The sequence below is a fragment of the Catharus ustulatus genome, chromosome 4 (genome assembly GCF_009819885.2).
Source record: "Catharus ustulatus isolate bCatUst1 chromosome 4, bCatUst1.pri.v2, whole genome shotgun sequence".
In the NCBI taxonomy this organism is placed as follows: Eukaryota; Metazoa; Chordata; class Aves; order Passeriformes; family Turdidae; genus Catharus; species Catharus ustulatus.
This window is the reverse complement of record NC_046224.1, coordinates 50203052-50228001: the sequence shown is the minus strand read 5'-3', so window position 1 is coordinate 50228001 and position 24950 is coordinate 50203052. Positions and strand designations below refer to the sequence as shown.

The 24950-nt window shown below is 40.9% G+C and overlaps 1 protein-coding gene across 1 annotated transcript in view; it reads left to right on the top strand.

The window, feature by feature from the left end:
* Positions 1-2952: 2952 nt before the first annotated feature.
* Positions 2953-24950, top strand: part of RAP1B (RAP1B, member of RAS oncogene family) — a 34097-nt gene continuing 12099 nt past the window's right edge. The window contains exons 1-3 of the mRNA XM_033058213.1: positions 2953-3020; positions 21842-21926; positions 23301-23369. Of these exons, the coding sequence (XP_032914104.1) occupies positions 21870-21926; positions 23301-23369 (126 nt within the window). The 5' untranslated portion in view covers positions 2953-3020; positions 21842-21869. The remainder of the gene's footprint in view (positions 3021-21841; positions 21927-23300; positions 23370-24950) is intronic.

Genomic DNA, 24950 nt, shown 5'->3' with positions numbered 1-24950 from the left:
ATTTACCAAATGGCGCTTTTTTTCCCTTCAGGACAAATTTCTAGAAAAGCTCATAGCTAGCTGGCATGCAGGCAGCACTGTATTCCCTGGCACCACATACCCATTTAACTTTAGAGTTTGCTGGCACAAGCCAGCTCTGCATTCTGTCCCAGAGATGGCTGTGTTTCAGCAGTAATGAAACTGCAATACACATAGTGCCACATTCTTCACTCCAACACCCATGCAGTCCCAGTAAAAACAATGCAGGCAAAGTTAGGAAAATTACATGGAGGAGACCAAAGGCTGTCCTGCCAAGCTTTTATTAAAGAATCGTTTTAAAAATATTACTTTGTTTTCCCCAAATAATCTATAGACTCCCACCTTAGTCCCCCACTAATTCCATGAAACTGTCAGTATTTAACTCCTCATCTTCCTTTAGAGGGGATCTTCTATCTTCTCTTGTTCCTCACAAGAGCCATGACATTATCAGATGGCTTACTGTGTTAGTGATAAGCAGACTGAGCTACCTCCAGCTAAGCACTGGTCATTGAAATAAAAGGGTTTTGAAGTACATGCAGGCAACTGGTAAATTGGGAGACAGAGATTACAGCACAAAGGACAAGTGCTACAGTGCTTTAGAAAGGTGAAGAAGAAACATCTATTTGATGTTAAGATTCATGTGCATAAGCTGGTCTCTACTGCTTTTTGTTGAGTAAACAGGCTTTTCATTGAATAAAAAGCTGAGTATTTGACTTTCTTCTTTTAAAAATTCCTGACCAGTGCTGGGCACAGACAGGCCCACTAAAGCAAGCTGATGTATCTGTGTTGTTCCTATTCAACACAACAGCGGTCATATCCTCCTCATTTCACCCATATTTCTGGTTCTCTTGGGGAGTTGCTCTATCATAGGGAAACCTCAGCACTTGTTCAGCTGCTTCAGTGACCATCAGTCATTAGGCATGTAGAAACTCTGAGCAAGCTGAGCAGAACAAGCCCTGCGAAGTACCAGGTGAGTATGCTTAACAAGCACACCAATTGCTATTTGCCAGTCATACTGATATGAGTAAAGCTGGTTTAAGAATTGTGCTGAGGATTAGCTGGATGATTCATAGGAAAATCCAAAATTAAGGGCCCAATTTGCATTCAAACTATGTGGCTGAGAGAGTTGGGCAGGGGGAACACTTGGTCTCTCGCTTAGAATGAATCCTAATTGCCTATTTCTTCTGGTTACAGAGATCAATCTCCAAACATATCTATATTAAGCAAACCATATCTTTATATATGTGTATATACACTTCTTGTAAAATACTAAGTTCCAGATACCCCTATATGAAACTCAAACCACCAGGACCTGCTCACAGAGATTTACTCAAGACTCCCAAAGGCCACCTTCCTCTTTTCTTATAGTATAGCAAAGAGGAGGATTGACTCCAGAGCCTAAAAAACACAGAACAATTAAAGGTACACTGTAAAATACTATCACACTAATGTCATGTATCTGTTCCTGGAACACTGCAAGTTATTTGTGATTCACCTGGTTCACTGAAGAAAGTTGTGAGGGCTGAGGATATATATCTTTGTTCTTTTCCTCTGAATATTTCTGGGTACTGATAATAATATCTAGTGACAGCAAAAAATAAGAACACAAGTATTTTTTCTGTCTGGTGAGCTAATATGCTACACAGCTAATAATTGCACAAAATGCTCTTCTGATTTTCACTTGAAAGGCTATATTTCACCTGTTCATCTCATTAATGATTTTTGTCCTGCATAGGATGCCTTGCTGAGAAAGGACTAGTTTCTATGGACTTGATTTCTCACAACCAGAGCTCTCTTGCATTATCCATCTTTTACAGGGGCTCATTATCAAAGGACTGCACACAGGTTTAAGCTGTAAAACACCAGGAGATTTGTCTGGACTTAGGAAGAGATTTTATGACGTTCAGGATTTGGGAGCAACACTGTAAAAGAAAAATACTTTTTGAAGTGCATCGCTTTCTGGATGCCCTGTACCTCGATGAAATCTTCCCTACCAAGGTCAGTTCATTTCACTGGTCATCCTTTGACCCTGCTCTGAGTATTAGCATCTCCCACAGATTCGCCTGAAGTCATATGGTCTCCCTTTTCTATCTCTGTCCCACAAACAGAAAGCCTCTGCTTCCTCCACACCCACTCTCCTTGCCAGAAGCCTCACTGCAACTTCCTGTCAGTTTTATACACTCTTGTGTAAGTGTGGAAGTGCCCTGGACTTCCTGAGAACAAGTTTTATCTGAAAGCACCACATTAACTATTTGCTTACTAAGTGTTTCCTAGACACACAAATGCTCATTTATTTTTAATCTTTATCAGCTAAACCCTCCGTAACTGGAAAATATGAGTGACACTCAGGGGGGAAAAAGCGATTTACATATTTTAGGACTAAAATAACAGAAAAGCTAAGACCGTAATTTTTTGCAGGCATTGATGATCCTGCTTTGTATCGGCAAGACTAATGACAGACCGTTCACATCCAGAGGCACAATGATCCACATAAAACCAGCAGTATGCGGCATCTCTGAAACACCCTTCACCAGGGGATCTCAACACCCTTTTACCAACGCAATACTGCTCTGGGGTTTACTTTTCCAGCTCTTTACGTTCTTAATTAACTGGAGGCAGCCCTAGCGTGCTTTTGGCGAAGCTCTGAGCTGTAACTGAGCCACAGCTGCCACCGGGAGCGCACACGAACTCGGGGAGCGGGGTGGCGCTGCCCCGGCCCCCCCGGCGCCCCTCACGGCACCGGGCCGGGGTGGGGCGGGGCGGCCGCGCGCGTGCGCAGGGGGCGGCGCGCGGGGTCAGCCCTCCCCGCGCCCGCCCCTCCCTCCGCCCCCGCCGCGCCAGAGCGAGGCTGGGCGTGCGGCGTCACGGCGACGGCCCCGAGCCGCGCCCCGGCACAGGCGGCGAGCGGAGCCGAGCGGAGCGCGGCGGGCGCAGCGCAGCGGGATCGGCCGGCGAGGCGGCGGCGCGCGGTCGGCGGGGAGCGGAGGCGCTGTCGCTGTCCGGTGGGTAGCGGCGGGCAGCGCGGGCCGGGCCGCGCCGCTGTGGCGGGGAGCGGCGCGGCGTCTCTGGTACAGGTGGCGGGGCGGGGTGGGTGGGGGCGGCGGCGAGAGGGAGGTGGTGGCGGCGGCCGCGACGGCGGGGAGCGGCGCGCTCTGAGGGAAGGGGCACCAGCCTGGAACATGGCGGAAGTGAAACCGGGAGCCGCCGCCTCGTCCGGCCTCAGGCGTGGTGGGACCCCGAGGGGTGGGGGGAGCGGGGCGCTGAGGGGCAGCCGTCGCGGCAGGGCCCAGGGCCCGGCCCTGCCGTTCGCCGCCGCCCCCCCCGCCCGCCGGTCCTCGGAGCAGAAGTTGGAGCGGAAGCGGAAAGTTGTAACCCCGCGGGTCGGGGCCGCGACGTGGGGCCCGGACGGCCGCGGGGAGGGGCGGGTGACGCCCGGCTCGGCCCCGCCGCGGGCGGGGAAGGGGACGGTGCCCGGCGGCCGCCCGCGTTGTCAGCGGGAAGTCCGAGCCGAGCCCCACCTAGTCCGGCCGCGGGAGAGAAGCCGCTCGCTCTTTCCGGCCGGTGTGTGGGGGCGAGGCGGGGGGGGCCAGGCCGGGCGCGGCCGGCCGGGGCAGCCCGCCGGGGCTTGTGCCTGGGGTGGCCACGGAGTGGGACAAGTAGACAGCCTGCGAGTTCCCTTCCTGCTTATCACAAAACGAGAAGGAAATGACAGGGATGTTCGCCTCGTCTAAGCACCCCACCATCACCCGTGTCAAAGCAAATGGAAGAATTTGACTGACACTTCCTGCGCCAAACCCGTCTGATGAGCCTGAGATCCTTGTACCCTTCTACATGCTTTGGTGAAGAAGTGGTGGAAGGAAAACAAAGTTTGCAGAGGGGAGAATAAAACCAAATCTCACTGTTCTAGATTACAAAAGAGAATGAGAAACCAAGGTTTTCTGCGGAAAAATTATAGCGTGTTTTTACTCCCATTTCCATCTTGAAGGCATAGGTTTTGCTGCTCAGGGTAAACGAAACAAAAAGAGGAAGGTCTTTATACTGCTTTGGGGTACGATAGTAAGGTAGTACAGCTCCAAGAGAGAGGGTGTCTCAGAGATGCCCAGCCTGAAAATCACATAGATTGTGTATGAGTTCTTGCATTTAGATGTTTTGATTAGTATAATTGTAATTTTCCACATATAACAGCTACATCTTACCCCAGAATGAGATGTGTAGACAGTGTATGACAAAGACTTTTCAGTACTCTTTCACAGTGAAGTATATGTTGAAATTACTGTTACAAGAAGAGGAGACAAATAACACTCTTCCTTTCCATGAATTATAATTAAAAGGCAATGAAGCAATCACATTACCTTTAAGAATAACCATTTAAAAACAAGTGTATTTCCCTTTGGAAAGAGTCTTATCTGTATGAAAAACTTTGAACATTATTTAAGTTATTGCCTTTTGGATTACTTACCTCTATATTAAAATCACAAGTTTTTGGGAGGGAAAAAACCCAACCGAACTTGGTAGAGTTAAGTCTTCATTTTTATTATTCATTGCATCTTTTTCTTCTCTTGCTCCAAATCTATCCCGTGGACTTCATTCTAGATAAAAATGAACTGAGGGAATAGTGGGGGATACTTGTACTATTCACATTAAAGGCTTTGCAGAAATAAACTTTAACTAATTAGATGTGATGTTTTATTCCTTTGGTACCTGTGTGTTTTCAGGGATGCTTCTTGTAGTGATATGAGCTACTTCAGGTTTAACTTAGAGCTGCAGTGTAAAACCATGTTATTATCTGTACTCAAGTAACTGAGTTTGGAATTACACTCTGCAATGTAAGTGCCTTGTATCTTTTTTGCGGCAAAGATGATCATACTTGGAGCACCTGTCTGCCTGGGGGTGAAATAATCTGCAAAACAGAGTTGAAAGACCAAAAGAAAAGTAAAACCAGAACTTTTATATGGGGGAAAAAGCCCAATAGTCTTTTTACTGTCTGTGCCTGTGCTTCTGTAACTATATATGTGCACCAGATAAGTTTTCTGAGCAGAATTAAAATCGTACTATTTTGTTCCAAAGCTCTCCTGTAGGACAGTTCATCAAAAATAAATCTGAAGTGAACCATGACAGTTCTTTTTGTGCTGTGCCAATTTTTGCAGAGTAAAACTGACTGTCTTTTTAATTGAGGGCCTTTCTGGAACAGAGGCAAACAGATGGGAATCTAGGTGAGGGCCTACAAAAGGAAAAAAAATTGTTTCTGTGGCTGAGGAAGGAAGTGTGCTGAAGGCTGCATTGTAGCTTGTGATCTCACAGTTAGTAAATGTGACAGGGAACTAAAATAAACAGTTGTCCACCTATCATCTGGGATGTGGGAAGTGCAAGAGTCACAGAAGTGCTTGAGTACTTGATGCTTACTGCTACCGTGCCAATCCTGTCATCCACAGAGCTCTGCTAGCTGCTCAGGGTTAGGTACGGAGAGGTGCTCTTAAGGATAAGAATATCTCCGATAAAAACAGGTCCTCTTGTCCTTGGATGTATGCTGAGAGGGTGGGCGGATCCTTTATGAATTGGCCTTTCTAAATAGTGCTTAGATGACTTTCAGATACCTAGCTGACATTTGAGAGTGTTCGTCAGGTTAGGCTCAAGTTGAGAGTTTTAATCAAAATTGCTCTCTTAGTAAAACGGATCCCTCAGCGTAAACTGTGAGATAGAAATCCGTGTTTAGCTTGTGGTTGTGGATGCTGCCACTCCTTTACCTCAGAACAAATCCAAAAGCAGACTGAAGTGCACTGTGTGGTGTCAGTGTGCTGAATCCCTGCTGAGCTGGGGCAGGCTTCTGCTGTGTTCTGTTGCATCTAGGTCAGGTAGAGGGATATTTTAGACAGCCTCCTTGTTCAGAGAGATTAAAGGAGTATCTACAGTAACTGCACCTTCATATTTCAAGGCAAACGTTGTTTTCCTGATCAGATGTGGTTAAGATGGTCTGTTTCTATTCTTCTTGCATAAAGCAGGGGAAAAAAAGAAGTGCTTTTGTACTTGAATGCCATTAATAGACCTGTTCTCAACTTGACTGAATTTTCAAAGTTGTTTAACAGTTGAGTGTAGTAGATCTTGAGTACCTTAGAGTAACAGTTGAGTGTAGGAGATCTTTAGTACCTTAGGGCATCTAATGTAAGGCTTTTTCCTTAAGGCCTGTCATCCATGAGGCAGCTGGGTGAGACAGGCATAGTAGAAGTAATATTTTGATGAAGTTATGGCAGTTTGCTTGTAGTAGGCAAATGCTATTGGAGAAAATCGAAGACCTTGTCTGCTGGTACAGAGACTGTTTCTTCATGAAGCAGTTAAATGAGGTTACCTTTAAAAGTAGCAGTAGGTTATGGCTTGGAATTCTCATCTCTCAAGCTTTAGAATGTGCAAAGAAACATTGGACAACTAAAAGTGAAGTGTTTTATTTTTATGTGTGCCTGCTCATTCATGCTGCTGTGAACTCCTGACATACTGCATGTTTCTCTCTTCTAGCAGCAAGGAGAGGGAGGCAGGCTGTAAACACCAGGTTGGAAATTTGCCTATTAGGCAACTTTTTGAAATATTTGAAAAATTATTTGGGGGCTCTCTACCTATTCAGGGTGCTTCTTTTTCAAGAACGGTGTTTTAATAGTGATTTTTACTACTGAAGCAGTAGGAAGTCACTATAGCACCCTAGAGAATATGTGTTACAGAATTACAGAAACTTTTCAGAGGTGAACCAGGAAGAGGCATTTGACAATATCTTGTACACTGTCCCAGTCAGCACTCTATAGCTATTAATCTAAGGACTTGATGTTATTTGAAGTAAATCCCTGCTATGCAACTGTAAAAAGCGACTGCCAAGTAAGTCCACATGGTTAGTTCATTCCTGAGCAAGGGAAGAAGGCTAGACCATAGTGCAGGAGTAGGACAGCCTAGCCCTTTTAGTGGATTGGTGTTTGCATCCTGTGGCAGTCAAGCAACATCTCATGTTTCTCCCCAGCTTGAAATTCTCTTCAGGAAATCTGTACTTTCTTAGATCACTTGGTATCATTCCTGCAGCTGTTGCAACACAGGAAGCTGGCCTAAATCTGAATGACTTGACCAGGTCTTCTGCAAAAAGGATACTGTGTGCCACTGTTACTCATTAAGGAAATAATTTTCAATATATCCCTAATTGTAGAGCTGTGAGAAACCTTACATCATTAAATTTTTGGACAGTCTTGAAGACCTGTAATAGGAGAAGAGTTTATTTTCATAACTGAAGACAAAGCAAGGCTCTGTAGTTAATTTTTTTTCATAGAAACTCAGGAGAATGTGTTCTCTGCATCAAGATTTGTTGACATTGAAGTGACTTCTTACTTGCTCTAATTATAGCAGTTATTACCTAATTTCAGTAGGTAATCTGGATTAAAGGCAAATATGTAATTCAGCATTTCTATTAGTATGGTTTTCTCTATAACTTTTTGTGACATTAGATGGCAGAAGTCTTTTCTTAAATTAACTTCTTAACTATTGCCCAGATAACATATGTAGTCTAACCTCATTTTCAGTACATCTGAAATAATTTGTGAACACAGCTAGTCCTTGCAACTGTTTCTTTTTGTTACTCTGCATTAGTTGTCTTAGCTTTTGAAGTCTTGTCCTATTTTTCCCACTCACAGTCTCTGTTCCTGAAATCTAACCAGTTGTGCCTTCACTTTTTTTGTCTGCAGTGAAAAAAAGTTTCTTAAAAACATGTTTCATATATCAGGAGGAAGCAAAAATGTCAGTACCACCACGTCTCTGTCAAGGATGAGCTGCAGATACTTGTGGGGTATCTATGTGGAATTCCATAGGGGAGGTACAGGAGATAGGAGAACCTGTTACTAGGAGTGGCACCTCAGCACTACAGAAGTGAAAGTGTTTTTGGTAATTGCAGTCAGACCAGCTACTTTGATTTTTTTTTTTTTTTAAGAGGTTTCGTGCATGGTCAGTGTTTTTTGAGATGAAGATAGCATGCTGAACAGTAGCTGGAATCAGAACCCAGATAACAGTGATAGTTAAGTTGTGAAACTGTATGGTCCTTGTTCACAGTTAATCAAGCTTCTACAACATCTTTTCTAATACCTCCCCTAGAAGAGATTTGTTAGAAGGCTACTGGAAAGTTGCAAACTGTTCCAGAAGGGTGGACTGGAAGTAATCTCCATTAATGTGGAAGTTGCCAAAAAATCTTACTCTCTGCAATCCAGTGTTTAAGACTAGATTGGTTTATTTATGTGGGTGACGTTTACTGTTGATACCGAGTTGTGGATGCCTGATCACTGGAAACGTTCAAAGTCAGGCTGGATGGGGCCCTGAGCGACCTGATCTAGGAGGTGGTATCCCTGTCTCTGGCTGGTGGAACTACATCGTCTTTTAGGTACCTTTCTACTCAAGCCGTTCTGTATGCATGGCTGTGTCCAGGTGTGTGGGGTGGCAGCCCAGCAACGTGCAGGAACCTTTTATTAATCTTGTAAATGTGAGGCAGTTATGGGGGATTGTAGAGTTTGTAAGATGCGGTCAGTAACCCTCCTGTCATCTTTCACTGTGAAGCTACCTACAAGGTAACATTCTGAAAGCTTGATGTACAAGTTGACCCATAAATGTCACCTACTTGGCTTCATATGATTGCTTTTTACATAAAATATTGCTGAAGGATTTTCTTTTGGTTGGGAGAGTGTATAAATTAATACAGCTTGCAAAATCTTGACTCTTGCGCTTCTGGAGTTATATTTATATAGTTAGTATGAATAAGGGTATATCATACTGTCTTTTTGTGACCCTTCTGACTTGTTTAAAAAGGAGATTTGATGGGCAGTAGACATTCTGTGAGTGTGATTTTTATTCCTATTCGGGGAATGGTCCTTTTGTTATTTACTGTCTGTTGTTTATATTGGTAGAAGCATACAGAAAATACTATGTGTTTTCATGGGTTCTATGATGATGAGCATCAAAAATGAGTTTGTGGCAAGTGCAAACTCACCTTCAGAATTCTTACAAATATAATACCAATCCATAGGTGAATTTCCAGGGTAGTTTTATATCAACAAGTATACAGTTCAAAATGCCTTTGAATTGTGTTCTTTGCATGCTGTGAAATATTATGTTCAAAAATCCAACCTCTACCAAGATAAGTTATTTCAGAATGTGCCATGCTCCTAGAAACTGATGCCAAATTGTCGTCAACTTGTCAGTTGGTGGAATCAAAGAGACTGTAGTAGTCCTGTGGCATCAAGGAGCACTGAAGAGGCAAGAATAGCTGACTGTCATGCTGGAGAATATCACTCTTCAGTTTTTCTGATACATCTTTTTTGACTTTGTAGCAGATTAGATGGGATTTCACCAAAGAAGAGACACCCTGGCACTTAATCTCTGTGGGCATTGAGTAAGACGAATAGAGAGATGCTGTAATACTATAATAAGCAAGCACTCATAACTAGTTTTTTATCTGGATGCTTGGTCTTCAAATGTTCTTATTTTTGTGTAAGTTTCCTACTTACTTTTAAATCTGAATACTAGAGAGGGAAGCAAGCATTTCTGAATCATAGCTATATATGCCTGTACTTATTGTATGTCCTTATTTTATTGTTACATTTTCATCTTTCTTTATATTTGAGCTTAAATTTTTATATTTGCTTATATTTTTAATGATCCTCTAATTTTTGTCCTGATCTCCCTAAACCTTTTATTTCAGGAATTGCCCAAAGCTAAATTGAGGTTCAACCAGAGATGTTGCATAGAAAACTTAAGTGTGGAAGCTCAAATTCTGCAAAGACTGGGGAGCTGAAAATGAGGTCTTACAATTAAGTGCTTTAGGTCACTGTATGTGCTTGTTTTTGGCATCCTTTTGATCTGTGTGTTGCTTTTCATCAAACTCTTAAGAGTAATCTCAGAAGGAAAGTGCTATATCAATGTGAGTAAAAATTAGAGTGATAAAATAATATCTCATGTGGAGCCTGGAACAGAAAGATCTAGTAGGTGTCCAGGTTTATGCTTGAAGAACAAAAAAGTCCTGAAGTTCTCCTTTTTTGCTAAAAATCTGAGTCATGTTTAGCCAGGAAACCAGTGAAGAAGCAACATTAAGTGCACATTAGTTTGAACATAATTAAACTGCAGTAACCAATATTTCGAACAATGTGCAATCTTGCTAACTAGTTCTGCTTCTAGCCAGAGGCAAGATCTTAAGATGCAGTTTGCAAAAATGTTTTTCAAAGAAAAATATGTACATTTAAAAATATTTGTATTTACAGGTAATGCAATTCTTTTGTTACTTAATCTTATTGTTAGACTACTTTTTAAATGAAATTTGGTGCTATAAGTTTCACGGAGAAAAGCTAAGGCCTCTCTTCTAGAGTGATTGCTGGATCTGCTGTGGTAGAAGTGAAAGTCATAGAAGTCATAGATCACAAGAACCTAAACAGAGTAAGCATTTGGTAAACTACAGGCCCCTTAAGCAATGTGGGAATGAGAGACTGGTTTCCTGAAGGATTTTACTTTGCCCAAAATACAGATTGTTTTGAGATGCTTGTATTTAATTTGCTGAAAGTTACTCTTCAGTGAAGGATTAAGGATGTAGTGATGATGCTCGTTCAGATGTTGTGGTGATTGTAATTGTCATAGCCTAAATAATAGATGACTCTTAGAAGACAGACATGCAGATTTCATTTAGTAAGGTCTGTCCATTCAAAACCCTAGAGTCAATTTTGCATTTCAGTAACCTTTGGACATCTTTTGTTACCTTATCAGTGTGTTTGATTTGTTGTGGGTTGACCCTGGATGGACATCAGGTGCCCACCAAAGCTGCTGTATTACTCCCCTCCTCAACTATGGGGTAGTGTATTGGGTTTGCATGGCCAAGGTTTGATAGTGTGTAGCCAATAGGGCCTTATCTTCTGTGAGAAGCTACTAGAACCTTCTTCCATGTGTGGCAGAGCCAGTCTCTGGTAGCTCCAAAGATGAACATGCCACTAATCAAAGCTTGGCCAATTGGAGATTATGGTAATGCCTCTGTGATTACAGATTTAGGAAGAAGAAAGAAAAAATAAGTTATTGCACAGTCACAACTGCAGCCAGAGAAGAGCAGAGTGAGAATATGTGAGAGGGGCAGCTCTGCAAACACCAAGGTCAGTAGAGAAGGAGGGGCTGGAGGTGCTCCAGGCGCCAAAGCTGGGATTCCTTTGCAGCCTGTGGTGCAGCCCATGGTGATGGTGCTGTGCCCCTGCAGCCCATGGAGGAGCATGAGGATGCAGAGATCAACCTGCAGCCCATGGAGGAGACCCCCACCAGAGCAGGTGGATTCCTGAGAGGAAGCTGTGAACCCGTGGGAGGCCTACACTGGAGCAGGCTCCTGGCAGGGACCTGCAGACTGATGGAGAGAGGAGCCCACAATTGAGAAATGTCCTGGTCCTTTGACTCTGTGGGGGACTAATGCTGGAGCAGCCTGTCCTTGAAGGACTGCACCCCATGGAAGAGTGATCCTTGCTGCAGAAGTTTGAGGGCATCGGTTGCCTATGGAATGGACTCGTATTGCAGCCATTCGTGGAGAACTGTTGTTTGTGAGATGGACTCACATTGGAGAAATTCATGGTCTCCTTCCTGTGGGAGGGACCCCACACTGGAGCTGGGGAAGGCCTTCTCTCCCTGAGCAATGGGAGAAACAATGTCATGAGCTGACCATAACCCCCACTCCCTTCTGCCTGTGCTGCTGGGGGAGGAGGTAGAGCTTAGGAAGGAGGAAGTGGTGTGGGAAAGGTGTTTAAAGGTCTTACTTTACTTCTCCTTATCCTGCTCTGATTTTGCTAGTCATAAATTCAGTTAATATCTCTAATTTCAGCCTGTTTTACCTCTGATTGGATTGGGTGAGTGATCTCTTCTTGTCCTTACCTCCACTCATCAACCTTTCATTGTATTTTCTCTCCCTTGTGCAGGCCGTAGGGTAGTGATAAATAAACTTTGGTGGGTGCCTGGCATCCAGCCAAGGTCAACTCACGACAGAACAAGTATTGTGAGTCAAGATAAGGACAGGGAAGACCACTTGCCAGTTGTTGGGGACAAAATAGACTTAACTTGGGGAAATCAGTTTAATTTATTGCAAATTGTATCAGAGTAGTATAATGAGAAATAAACCCAAATCTTAATAAGACCTTCTTCCCAGGCTTTGGGAACTTTGCTCCTACACTTTCTACCATTTCTCCCTTACAGGGATAGTGGAGTATGGAATGGGGGTTCAGTCAGTAATGTACATGTTGTCTCTGCTGCTCCTCCTTCTTCAGTAGCAGGACTCCACACACTCTTCCTCTGCTCCATTGTGGGGTCTCTCCCATGAGAGGTAGTCCTTCACAAACTTCTCCAGTGGCAGTCCCTTCTGGGGGTGCAGTCCTTTGGGGACAAACTGCTCCAACATGTCATTCCCATAGTGTTACAGCCTCCTTCAGGCATTTATCTGCTCTGACCTGGGGGATTCTGTGGGCTGCCAACGGATCTCTGCTCCACTGTGCACTTCCATGGGCTGCGGTGGGGACAGCCTGTCTCGCCATGGGCTGCACCAGCACCTCCTCCCCCTCCTTCTTCACTTTGCTCTTGAATATTCTCCCTCCTTTCTCTGCTGCTGTTGTTCCCCCAACAGTTGACCCCTCCAACCCACTTCTTAAGTATATTGTTCCAGAGGTGCTACTGTTGCTTATAGACTCTGCCTTGGCCTGCGGTGGATCTGTCCTGGAGGCCCATCTGGCATTGGACATGGGGTAAGCTTCTGGCAGTTTCTCACAGAAGCCACCTAGCTAACAAAACACTGCCATGCAAAACAAAATTTGACTTCTAGCAAAGTGAGTCTTGAGGTTTGACAGGTTTCTCCAGAAAATGGCAAGCTTTGAAGATGCAGAGGAACGAAGAATTACGGTCTAAACGTGAACTAGAGTGATCTTAAGGAGATTCAAATAGAATCTTGTGGAGACTTGATTAAACAAGCTTAACCCTCATTAATTTGGTAACTCTACTAAAGATCTAGTCCATGTAATTGAAAGTGGTGTGGGGATGAGTGTGATTCAAATTTGGTTAAAATTATTCAGCTTTTTGTGTAGGTGTCCTCATGGGAGAGGACATGAGCTCAGGCTTGCAAGTGTGAATTGATTACCTTTGGGGTTATGCTCCTGACTTGCAGATCTTTCACCCCTTGAAAATTTGTGACCCATTAAATGAGAGTTCTGGGGAGCTAAGGTGCATCAGCCACTCACAGAGGAGATGCAGAGCTATGGCAGCTCACAACTTTGCATGCAAATATTAGCTAGAATTTGTTTTTTGTGGAGACTGTTTGTTTGTGTTTTAGGTTGGGGTTTTTTTCTGTTAGTTGGTTTTTTTTGAGGGAGGGATATGAGGATGGGGAATTGTTTTAGTGGATGGGATTTTTTCAGTGGTATTTAGTTTTAATTGGATGATGGTTTTTTGTATTCAGGGCTTTTCTTAAATACCCTCTTCTGAAGCTTGTGGCAACTTAGTTGCCTAAGGAGCAACCAAGTTGTCTGTGCATCTCCATATGGGCAGAGGTGTGAAGGTCAACATCTGCAGTTGTCATCTTCTAGTTAAGGTTTGCCTGTGGGTTGGACGCTGTCTGCAGAATAACCATCCCTAGGTTCGAAGTGCTACTGCCTTGCTGCCAGAAACAGAATAGAATGTTTTGCCCAGGTTTCACCCTATTCAATTAAGCACCTAAGAGCTTTTAGAAACTCATGTGCCTCAGTGGATTCAACTAATAAGGTTAATTGTGAAAAGAAGCAGTTAAAGTTGCACCTCCATCATTGCCCAAGTATCAGAACCATGTCGCAGAAAATAGTAGTTGTTGCTGGGTGTCTTTCAGGTTACCCTTAGGACAGATGTGTGAAGCTGTAACAAAAGAACCATTGGTGAAATTAGATATAATTTGGGTGACTTTGAGTGAGGTTTGTTGCTTATGTTCAAATACAGTGTTTCTGTTAGGGAAGTGTGGATTGAGAGTCAAAACAGAATTTTAACATGAGTTGCAATTACTTGGGACTTTGCTGGCGTGGTTCAATTATCATGAAAGAGCTAATACTATTCCTGTTAATGAATGCTAGTAGTGAGTAGTCTCAATTTGCACAGAATCAGTGTCTTTTCAACAGATAAATCTCCTAATCTTAATTAAAATGACGTATGGGAATTTGTAAGACTTCTCTCTGGCTACCAACCTGATTTGTAATAGAATTACTGTAAATCATGCTGTGGAAGGGTACTTTGTACATAAAGGGCCTACACTAGCTGCGTTTAAGTGGCCAGTAACAAAAAATCATCATTAATGATGAAGGAAATCTTTATATCTGTGGCTTAATGATGTGTTAGTAATCTAAACAAACCTGAATAAAACCCATACTTCTTATGGTGAAGACAGTACAAGTAATGATACATTGACCTGCAAGCTCTGGTGTTGCCACGGGTGTGCATGGTGTGTAGATTATGGAGAAGCATAACCAGGAGAGACAAAAGGTGATCCTGGAATTGCAGTTAAACCCAGCACTGGCTTACGTCTGTAGAAGGAAACCTGATACAAGGCTTTACTAGTTCAGCAGCCAGTGTCACAATCAAAGTAGAGCTAGGATTGCCAGATATGAAGCAGATACAGATGGAATTTAAGACTAGGTCTTGCTTCTGAAAGAGAAATTAAGATGCCTTTTTCCAAAGAAGAGGTATTAAGATATTAAGCCAACTGGCAAGCTTAGATTAACTTTCAAACTGCACTTAGAAAATAAATACCTTAACTCAGAAAACTTCCATGCCTTACTTATAGTCCTGCTGGGTTTTACCTTGTTTTGAAGCTTGAAAGATAAAATTTAGTGTAACAATTATAGAGACAAACAAATACATCTGCTTTTAATCAGAAGGATGCATATCAGGTAAAGTGTGTTGTGTATACCATGATGTGGCAATCCATTAACTTGGAAAAATTGTAGAGCTAAATACTGATCCTTCTCTGTAATCAAATTACGGGTTCAGTTCTCAGAACTTGCTTTATATTGAATATCTAGCTTATGCATAGCAAGTTACTATAACATGGTAATTATACATTGAATTTAATATATTGTAGTATTTTTTAAAGTCTGTGTTTCTTTTTATTGCCTGCCTGGATTTTCTTTGCAAGCATAAAAACTATTTGCAGTTCAGTTTCTTCAGGAATTCCGAGGTCATAATTTTAACTATAAGTCTGGCTGGTAGAGGACATTCACAGACAACTTTGCTGGGGATGATGACTATTTGACAGGAATAGGAAGAAAATGAAAAATCGTGGCAAACAGCTATAAAAAATAAGAATATAGCTGATAAATGTTACAAATTCCATTAGGAATTTAAATAGATTTTACAGCATAGGCTTTTTAAGGTACTCCACATTTGAATTGACACACTAGAATTTTTGCATGAAGTTGAAACTTGAACTTAGTAAGTGTTGAAGCATAGCATATTCTTAGCATAAGAATGTTCATTACATTCCTTGCTTTGAAGATGCTTTTTATATTTTGTGTGAATCTACTGCAAGTTGCAGATGATTGCTAGTCTCTCACATCAGGAAACTTCCATCTTGAGATATCGGTGACTTTAAGTAGGCAGTTTTTACCCTTACAACATCATTAAATTTATGTTTAAATTTAAGATCTAGCTGGGACTAAACTTTTACTTAAGAAAAAAGAAATCAGATTTTATTCAACTATACTAATTATAGACAGTGGAACTAGTCTCAAAAGGTCAGCTGCTGTTAGCTGCTTTGCAGCTATGGTCCCTGTGTGCAGTATTAATCAAGATAGCTCCCTTCAGTGCAAGGAGGAAAACTTGGTTAAGCTTTTTCTGTGTAAGTGTCCCTGCGGATTGTTCAAAGAGCCAGTTAAACCTTGGTGCCATGTTTGTGCTGCAGTAGCTTGTTCACAGGTCTCTGACTGTTTCTCAGGTGGTTAGTATGATTTCATGTCACTGAATAAGCTTAACCACCCAGACAGCTTTTTGAAAATCCTCTGAAGATTGTCTGACATCAGTTAAAATATTTCAACATAATTGAACAGTTATTTTTGCCCAAGAAAAGCTACAGTATTATTGCCCAGAAGAACTAACTGTTCAACTGATGAAATACATGTTTATCAAGACCAGAAACTATCATAAGTAGGTAAAAACTAGAAATAAAAATTGCTTCTAGCTTTGTTTACTGAACAGTTGATTTGCTTCCAGAGAGTCTGCATTAGTAATGAAACAGCTGTACTTACAGGAATCTTGAGTATGAAAATCTTTATTAGACCTCAATGAACTTTTCAGAACTGATTTCTGAATGTTTTTCATAAATTTTTGTAAGTGTGTCAAAGTCAGCTCTGGAGTATTTTAATTTCTCTTTTATAAGAGGTACACTTACCCTGTTGTGTCAGGGTTATCTGAATTGCTTTAATTTCTAAAGCCTCTAAAAGTTGGTGAAAATGAACAGGCTTTCACTTTGGGCTATGTTGTCAAAGTTCTGCTTATGCATTGAAACTATTGGTGGGGGGGGGAACCCTCCTCAGAGCTGAGAGATAAGAATTTAGGACATCTCACACATAAGTATCTGGGGAATATTAAGAAGAGCACACATCTTCTGATTAGTTGTTTACCTGAAGAGAAGGTTCTAAACCAGGAGATTCAGAGCATAGAGGAATCTGAATCGTTTGGCTGTATAAGACTACTCCAGTATCAGAATAGGGAAACATCTCTGGAAAGATGTAATCCTCTAAACTTGGCTGGTCTCATGACTGAACTAGTGCTATTTTTCCAAATGTCTGACCATTGTTGTCTTGTTTCTTCTCAGGAAGTATCCCCTTTCTGAGAAAAAGATTGGATTTTTTTTTCCCACTGCTGCTAATTGTAAGCAGGAAAACCAGTCAGTCAGTTTAATCTGTCAATCTGGTATATTTGAATCTTTTTTTTCCTCATGCAAATAGTTGGGATTAATTTAGGAGTGCTGTTCTCAAGGTGGTTCTAATAAAGTCTATTTTCCAGAGAGGTTCTGAGGCAAAAGTATTGGGAAAATTCTAGTGAATACAGAGCAACCAAAATGTCAGGATCTGAACAAGAATCGTGGTGTCTATGAAGTGCTAAATAATCATGATCCCTTCAGAAAATAAGGCTTCTGGGAGGGCCAGTTTATTTGATTCCATACCTGAACAACTGGTTCATATAAGCAAGTCTTGGGGATATCTTCGAGTTAGTGACTGTACTTAGTTCATGTCTTCTGACTGGGGCTGAGCTCCAGTTACAGCTTGAAATGGCTTAATATCACTTGAAAAAATAGGATTATTATCTTTCTGGTCCCTTAGATAACAAAGTTCGGTCAGAACCCAAAATTTGAAACTGAGGGAATTGAAAGAAAACTAAATAAAAAATTAAAAACCCACCCCACTTTCACAACTATCACATCAAGCCCAATTACCAATGGTATATGAATTTCCTTGAATTCTTCATTGCGTGGTTGCTTTTTAGAAAAACTTTACAAGCAGTAAGTGTGCAGTTTTTTCCATTCACCTCTGTAGTTAGGTTACTTGTTCCTCAACTTCCTTAGCATCATCTTTGGTTTGCTTTTTTTCTGGAGATATGCTTCAAGAAACTATTGAAGAAAATGTCCAGGAGGTACTTTTTCCTGATTTGTCTGAGAAGGACAGAAGCAGAAAGCAAGTTCCACATTCACCTTGTCCTTGTCAGATGTGAAACTTTTGAAATGCTGCATTTTTAGTGACTTGTCCTGGTTAAGCTTGCTTTCTTCTGTTCTAATGGGCTTTTTCAAAGATGGGCTGCTCATTCTTCAGAGAGAATCTTTACTGGGGAAAGTGTCCGTGTGCATGTCAAGTGTGCGCATGTGCTCTTCTAGTTTATCAAGTACTTTAATTTTAAGCATGCCATGAAGAATTAAGCAGTTAGCTTAATACACTGTGCTAATACACTAAGTACAAAAAGTTATAGGAACAGACTAGTGAGAGAGGCTGCACAAACAGTGATTTTATGGACAGTTGCATCTCGGGAAGTGTGCAAGACAGTTCGTGGGGTGTCACTGGCAGTTAAAGGAGGCAGTCTAGAATTGAGCTCTGTACTTCTGAGAGATTGTATATTTGAGACAGCGTTAGAATTAAGTTTGTGATAGTGCTGTTTTTTAACGAGTAGCTTCCCTCATTTTTTCCTAGCTAAATCTTACATTAGGCATCTCTACAGTTCAGTTATGTCAGGTATATCTGTGCTTATAAATACTCAACTGTTAAAAGGCAGTACCTGCTCCAACTGAAATGGGAAAAAAAGTCTTATTTTGTGCATGCTTCCTATCTTGTTCTTTAGAATCTGCATAGAGGCCATAGCTGACAGTATTTTCCCTGCCTAAAGATAGGGGAATGGAAAAATTATAGAGCAAAGAAAAACTGGCATTGCTCTCACTTTTTGCATATCAGTCACCTTATAGGTCGACAGGCTTTGAAGAAAAAATTTCTCCTTAAAACAAACTCCATTAAATAAAGAGGGGCATTCAAACAAGTTACTTGGTATATTTGCTAGGAATAAGTTTAAACTTGCTTGTATCTAATTGTTGGGTAGTTAGGTAGATACTTCCCAAGTGCCCAATAAATCTGGGGAAGTCTTGATTATCTGTTGCTCACATATCTTAGTATCTTTATTTCTGTTGTGCCTGCTAGAGTATCCTCATTTTGTATCCCTGAAGTGATCAGGGGACTACAGACAGATGCTGTTTTTGGCCTTGACCCTAACTTACTCTAGATGTGGTGTGTTATGGCTTAAACCTTCTCTTTTAGACTTTGTCTTCTGCTTTTTCTCCCACTCACTTGTCATTAGTGAGTCAAAAGGAAATCATGTTGGCACTAGATTAATCTGGATATGTTATTAGTTACAGAGTCAAGCGTTGTGTCAACTGAAAAATAAAGTAGGAGTGTGATTGAGGTGCCAGCAGTTTCTACAAGATCTGATAAGGAAAAATAGGTTTGATCAAGAGCAGAGCCAGGTCAGGTTATCTGGGAATCATTGGCAAGTCAAGCTCAGGAAGGATCAGAGCCAAAGCTCAGTCCGAGGCATTCTTACAGACATCAGTCATATTGGTCAGTGAAAAAGTGCGTGCTAGGCTTTAGCAATGTCAAATAGTGTAGCAGATGGCAGTGTCCTACGTGATCCAGTGGTTTCTTGGATGAGGAGGCAAAGACCTGCAAGCAGGAAACTTTTCTTAAAAAAGCTCTTTTAGCCAGGAATTGAGGTTTTCTTTTCTAGTAGAAAACAGTAAGAAGAAGGTCAAGTGACATCAGTACTGTTGCTCAAAGGCAGTGGGGAGGTGGATGTAAGTGGCAGCAGACTATAGATGGTGCTTCTCCTGTCTGATGTGTTAGGGATGTTCAGGTTAGCTTTCTTAGAAGTGTTTCAGAGGATGCATTTGTTTGTTGCATTCCGAGGTGTAACCGCCAGATGATAACACCAGTGCAGGGATGCTAAGCTACCTCTGTGCTATATGGGTGTGTGCATATATAAAGCATTACTGTGTGCTCTTAGTGAGTTAAATAATAATGTACAAATGACAAAAAATTGTCGTGGTATTGTATTGTCCGTTGCCTGAGTTTGGAGGGAAGGTCAGAGAAATGTTTAACCTCTACTGCAATCTGGCTTTGTCTTCAAAGATCTTAAAAAGCTTTTTGCTTAGGTGTTCACTGATTAAGAAGATTGCCTAAGCAAGCTGTAATACTGTATATATGTGCTTTAATTGTGTGCCACCACTTAAAGTAGGAAAATCAGCTCCAGAATGTTGTGTAGTGATTGGATATTTAGGGTTGAACTTCCAAATCTGGATGCTGAAAGAATCTTCAGCTTGCATTAAATTCCTCAATTGCTGTTTCAGAGCCAAAAATGAAATTGGCAGTCTCTCACTAAAAGCAGGTAGTTTATTTCAGGATTTGGAATTTTCTTTGGAATTGTAGCTCACTGTGTAAGAAAAAGTCAGAAATAACTTAAAACAGATATGTGGTACCTGCTGCTGAAGTTCTGTTACTTTTAAACTACTGTCAGCCTTCATTATTGATATCTCCATATTTAGTTGCTAATGTCAGTCCAAAGGCTGAAAAATTCAGCTTAAACTTTTCTTTTAAAGACAATGAAATTGCTGCAGTTCACCCAGATTACTGTACTGGGATTTCTAGTACATCTACTATGTCTATGTCATTCTAGTGATACCCTTCTAAAAATAAAAGGATAACTGAATGTTTGTTTTAAAGAAAAGACAGTAATGTAGTTACAGGTTTAACTGGTCATCAGTTTGAGAGGTGTCTTCCAGGACAGTTAGAAACACTCCTGTTTATAAAAAGACTGGACAATTTACAGATTTGTGGACCTTACAGCATTTACAGTGGTGCCAGATAGATAAAACTTGTAGTGTGAATAGTTCTCATGATCTGTGTTTGCAAAAAATTTTGTAGGGAGGGAAAGCATTTTCAAGTCGGATGTGAGAAGTGTCCTATTAGGTGTGAAAATCACTGAAGAGTCTCAAAATGTATTGGTAATGGAAGCCTGTGGAGACATCTCTTTTGCCAGACATCATGTCAATTATTTCCTTTGTGTTTCCCTTGTAGAGGACAGTTTAGATAAATTGAAAGATTGTGCATTTTCAAGAAGAAATAGGACCTGTCTCTTGATTTCCCAGTCTTGTGGAAATCAGATTTAATCAGTGGTGGTAAAGGCAGTACTCCTCCACGGTGGTTTAATTTCTGCGTAAATCATCTTAGCATTTTGTGCTCAACACCTAACAGATGGTGTTTCAGAGATGCTGTCAAATTACTGCTGATAAGAAGGGTCTTTCTTACTTTCCTCCCTGCTTACCTTTTACAAGCACCTGTATTGCATCCTTGCACTTTCCCTTTTCCCTGGCCTGTAGATTATTCATTAGTTGGGGAGGGTTTCGTCTTTCTTTGAGGGTGGAGACGGGAGAAGAAGGGTAACTCAATCTGCTTAGTGCTAGAGTCCCTGCAGGAAAGGAACTGAGAACTTCCTCTTGGGGCAGCAGTAACAGTCCTGCTAGCTCAGTTGCCAACAGGACTGTAAGAAATGGTGTGGGTTTTCGAGCAGTATGACCCAAAGACATGTGCCAAAATCTGTGGCCTTGTTTTGGTTTGATGGGTCAGTTTCCAACAAAGATGAACAAGCAGATCTCCTAGTTTGCTGTTGGTAGCCACACCAGCTACTGTGGAACAGGGAAGCAGATCTAGCTTGTAGAAGAGATATAGTCTCAAAATACTATTTTAGTTGATTCCACTTGCTCATGAAATGAGTCATAATAGATCTAGTGGAACATTAAACAGTTTTCAGACTAAGGAAGGGATTTTTTTTTTGAAGAATGATTTCTGGGATCCTGCTTGTTTTTTTAAGTATTTGTTTGCTGGGAAGGAGAGGCTCTAATTTTCTTGTAAAAGTCTCTGTGATTCTTTATTTAATGCTTAAGTGTTTCAGAATGATAAAATTCATGCTATCTCCTCTTGGATAATTATTTCTTATGAATAGTAACTGTTAGCTTTAGTATAGTAGGGTTTATTCAATATTTATGGGAGAACCAGTAATGAAGTAGAGCAAATACTGTATCTGATGGTTTGCAGCATTTTATTGTAGCTGCATTAAGAGTTGATAGTTAGAAAATATCTGCTGTATTAAAGAAGTTAACTATGGAATTTTTATCAAACCCTGCTTAGTGAGCTGGATTGTGGTGTCATTATTGTACTTCCTGCATATGGATTAAGTTTTAATCAGACTGTTGTTTCATGTGTTTTAGGTATTGAGGGTGATTTATCTCTTGCATCATGCGTGAATACAAGCTAGTGGTTCTTGGTTCTGGAGGTGTTGGAAAGTCTGCTTTGGTAAGTACGTGGCAGTTCAAGGTTATATTTTTTTAGGTTTATTGTATTTTTTTTCTCTTAATACACTCCCTACCAAAGTAAAGATTATTTAAGTGTGCACTAATAAATGTAAGTGTTAGTAATGCCCAGTGAGGCATCATGACTGGCAGGTAGATCCTTTACTGGGTGCATCTGCATCCATTGGTGCTTTCTCACATGCTGCTGTTTTCGTATGGGTCTGGTTGATGGTGCTTAATCAGGCTCATGCAGTGAGGTGCAGAGCTGCAGCATTATGGGGGTGTCTGGCTTTGACAGATAAACCAGCTATCAGTCTGTGGGAAATCAGGCTCCTTTGTGAGTCTCTCAAAGGATATGAACTAGCTTGCCTCTGTAAATCCTGTCTCTAGAAAGATCTTCAGGCTGCTGTTTGCTTAATGTTTGATAGCAGTGTCTTTAGCACTAATATTTTTATGCAGATAGAAATACAGATTTGCCTGTTGGTGGGAAGTTTAATGAGTTTACTGCATCCTTTCTTTGAGAGGAGGTGTATAGCTGTGGCAGGTAGATGATTAAAATGCATGAACTCTTTTATTTACAGTTAAAGGGTTACAGAACGGTTTAGTCTGACCTAGACTAGAATTTTAGAAATTAACAAAATATTATGTTCTCAGCCCACCTAAGAACTTTGCATCTTTCCATTTAATTGTGCACCTTACCATAAAGTAAGCTCCAGAGATTACCCACTCCTTTGAGCAAGAAGTATTCTCTTACACAGCAGTTCATAACAAAAAACTTAAATGACAAATCATGTTAGATTGTGAAAGAACATTTTTGTTTACTTCTGAATTCTTTATCTCACTGCAGCATTTCTGGATTTGAATGTGCCTGCTCTGACTTGACCATTGAGTCTTAAGTTCCATTGACTTGTGCTAAAAACGTCCTTCGTGCTAGGTACACAGGAACAACCCACTGAGTGTAGTTAAGACTGGCAGTTGTTTATTCACTAATTCCTGTGCTGGCAGATAAGTAGCAAAAGATGAAGTAGTTCTAAATACAAGTGTAAGAGATGTGCAGCTGTATTGTATCCTGGTCAATTAGAAACTAATACTGATTCTAAGAGTTAGGCAAACCTGAAATCGATGCATGCTTTAATTCTTACCCTCCATGTGTCAGTGGAAAAAGGAAAGTGTAGCATTGCTTTATCTAACAGTTAAATAGTTAAATAGGAATACACATCTAACTTTCTGTTGTTTCTTAAAATTGTAGTTATGACAATAATTTGATTTGCTTTAAAAATGTTATGGATAACAGAGTATATACCTAGAACAGTGATTTGTGTACAATGTTTACAAAATGTTGCTATGCAAGAATTTTACAAGAGCTTTTGTGTTGCAGACTGTACAGTTTGTTCAAGGAATATTTGTTGAAAAATACGATCCTACGATAGAAGACTCCTACAGAAAGGTATATACAACAGACCTCTAGTGTTACAGAAACTTAAAACTGTAATGCATATTGTCAAATATTTGAGTAAGTGCTTGAAAATGGATATGCCTTATAATGCCTTATTAAACCAGATAACAAGTTTGAAATATAAATGTTCTCCTGAAGTTTGTTTAAAAGGAATAATTCAAAACTAGCTTTTTAATGTTTAAGCATAATACCTTGCTGGCTAGTCAGTAAAAAATGTTTTTTTCATTGTCAGGTGAGAACATGGATTGAAAAAAAATGCAAAAAACATTGCCACTTTTTAATAATTTTATAATTTATTATTAGTTTGTGTGTTGGTATTTGCAGATAGATTTGGACTTGGAGCTACTAAGCTGTTTTGCTACTAGAGAGAGAGCTAAAAGCAATTTCATACCCTTAGAACACTGGAGGCATCTATCACACTCATAACAACTTAAATGATAGCTAGATATGCATCCATTAGATGGGTTGTTGTTTTATTAATAAGTTAACACAAACCTGTCATAAATGAACAAGCATTTACAGCAAGTGGCCTGTTAGTTTCTCTCTTCCTGTCTTCAGCATGACAGGCTGAAAGGTCTGATTCTGCTTGCATCATCTTGAATCTCAATATTGCTCACTCTTCAGTTTCATCTGAGACCACGATTAAGATTCCAGGCTAAGATAATTTATATCCTAACTACTACCATTAACCATTTGGTGCAAGAGATAAGTTCTTGGCAGTGTCAGTTTCTTAATCTGTCTTTTTTAGCTGAATTATTTTTCATATGCATTGGTACTCTGATGTTGCTCATCATGTGGCCACAAAAATGATGGTGTCTATACAAGGGAAGCAAGATGCACAAACCCTAGCTGGGAATGTGCAAACTGCAAGACCTCGTCTTTCAGCACTGAGCTACATAGGTATTGGAACAAAGGTGGTGCATTAAGAACTGCTGCAGCCTTCAGTCACCAGAATCTCTTCTGAACAGAGGAGGATTTAGTGAGAGCAAAATAATAATTTCATACCTCTTTTCTTTGACCTCATACGAACTGTATGTGGGGAAAACCCAAGTCTGTTTTAAGTATGTGGGCTTTCAGCCACAGCTAAAACACAGAATAGAAGAACCGGATTCTATTCTATGTTGACACTTCTGTATTAGAGAAGCAGGAATTTTTGACCGTATCTCAGTGTTAATGTTTGCTGGGTGAATTTCATAAAGTGAATAAATGCTGCTTAATTAGCTGAGTAACTTCAGCAACAATACCTGTTAAAATAGTGATTATTATTAAGGAATCACAATCCATAGGAGATATGGGAGAGGTGTGAGAGGAGGGGAAATACTTCCCTGTCCCCAACTCAATTCTAGTCACAGAAGAAAAGCTGCAAATTAAACTAGTGACAGTGCATAAATGGAGAAGAGGTAATCTGTTGACTAGGAATTTCACATGCAATCAGAAACAAGGGAAGTTTGCCAATAGCTTGATAAAATTTTTTTTAAATGCGGGTAGTCAGCTTGAGGGCACTTCCATGTCCTTTGCTGCCCTCAGGGCCCTTGCCTTAAGGTATTTCCACTAGATAGAGGAACTCTGAAA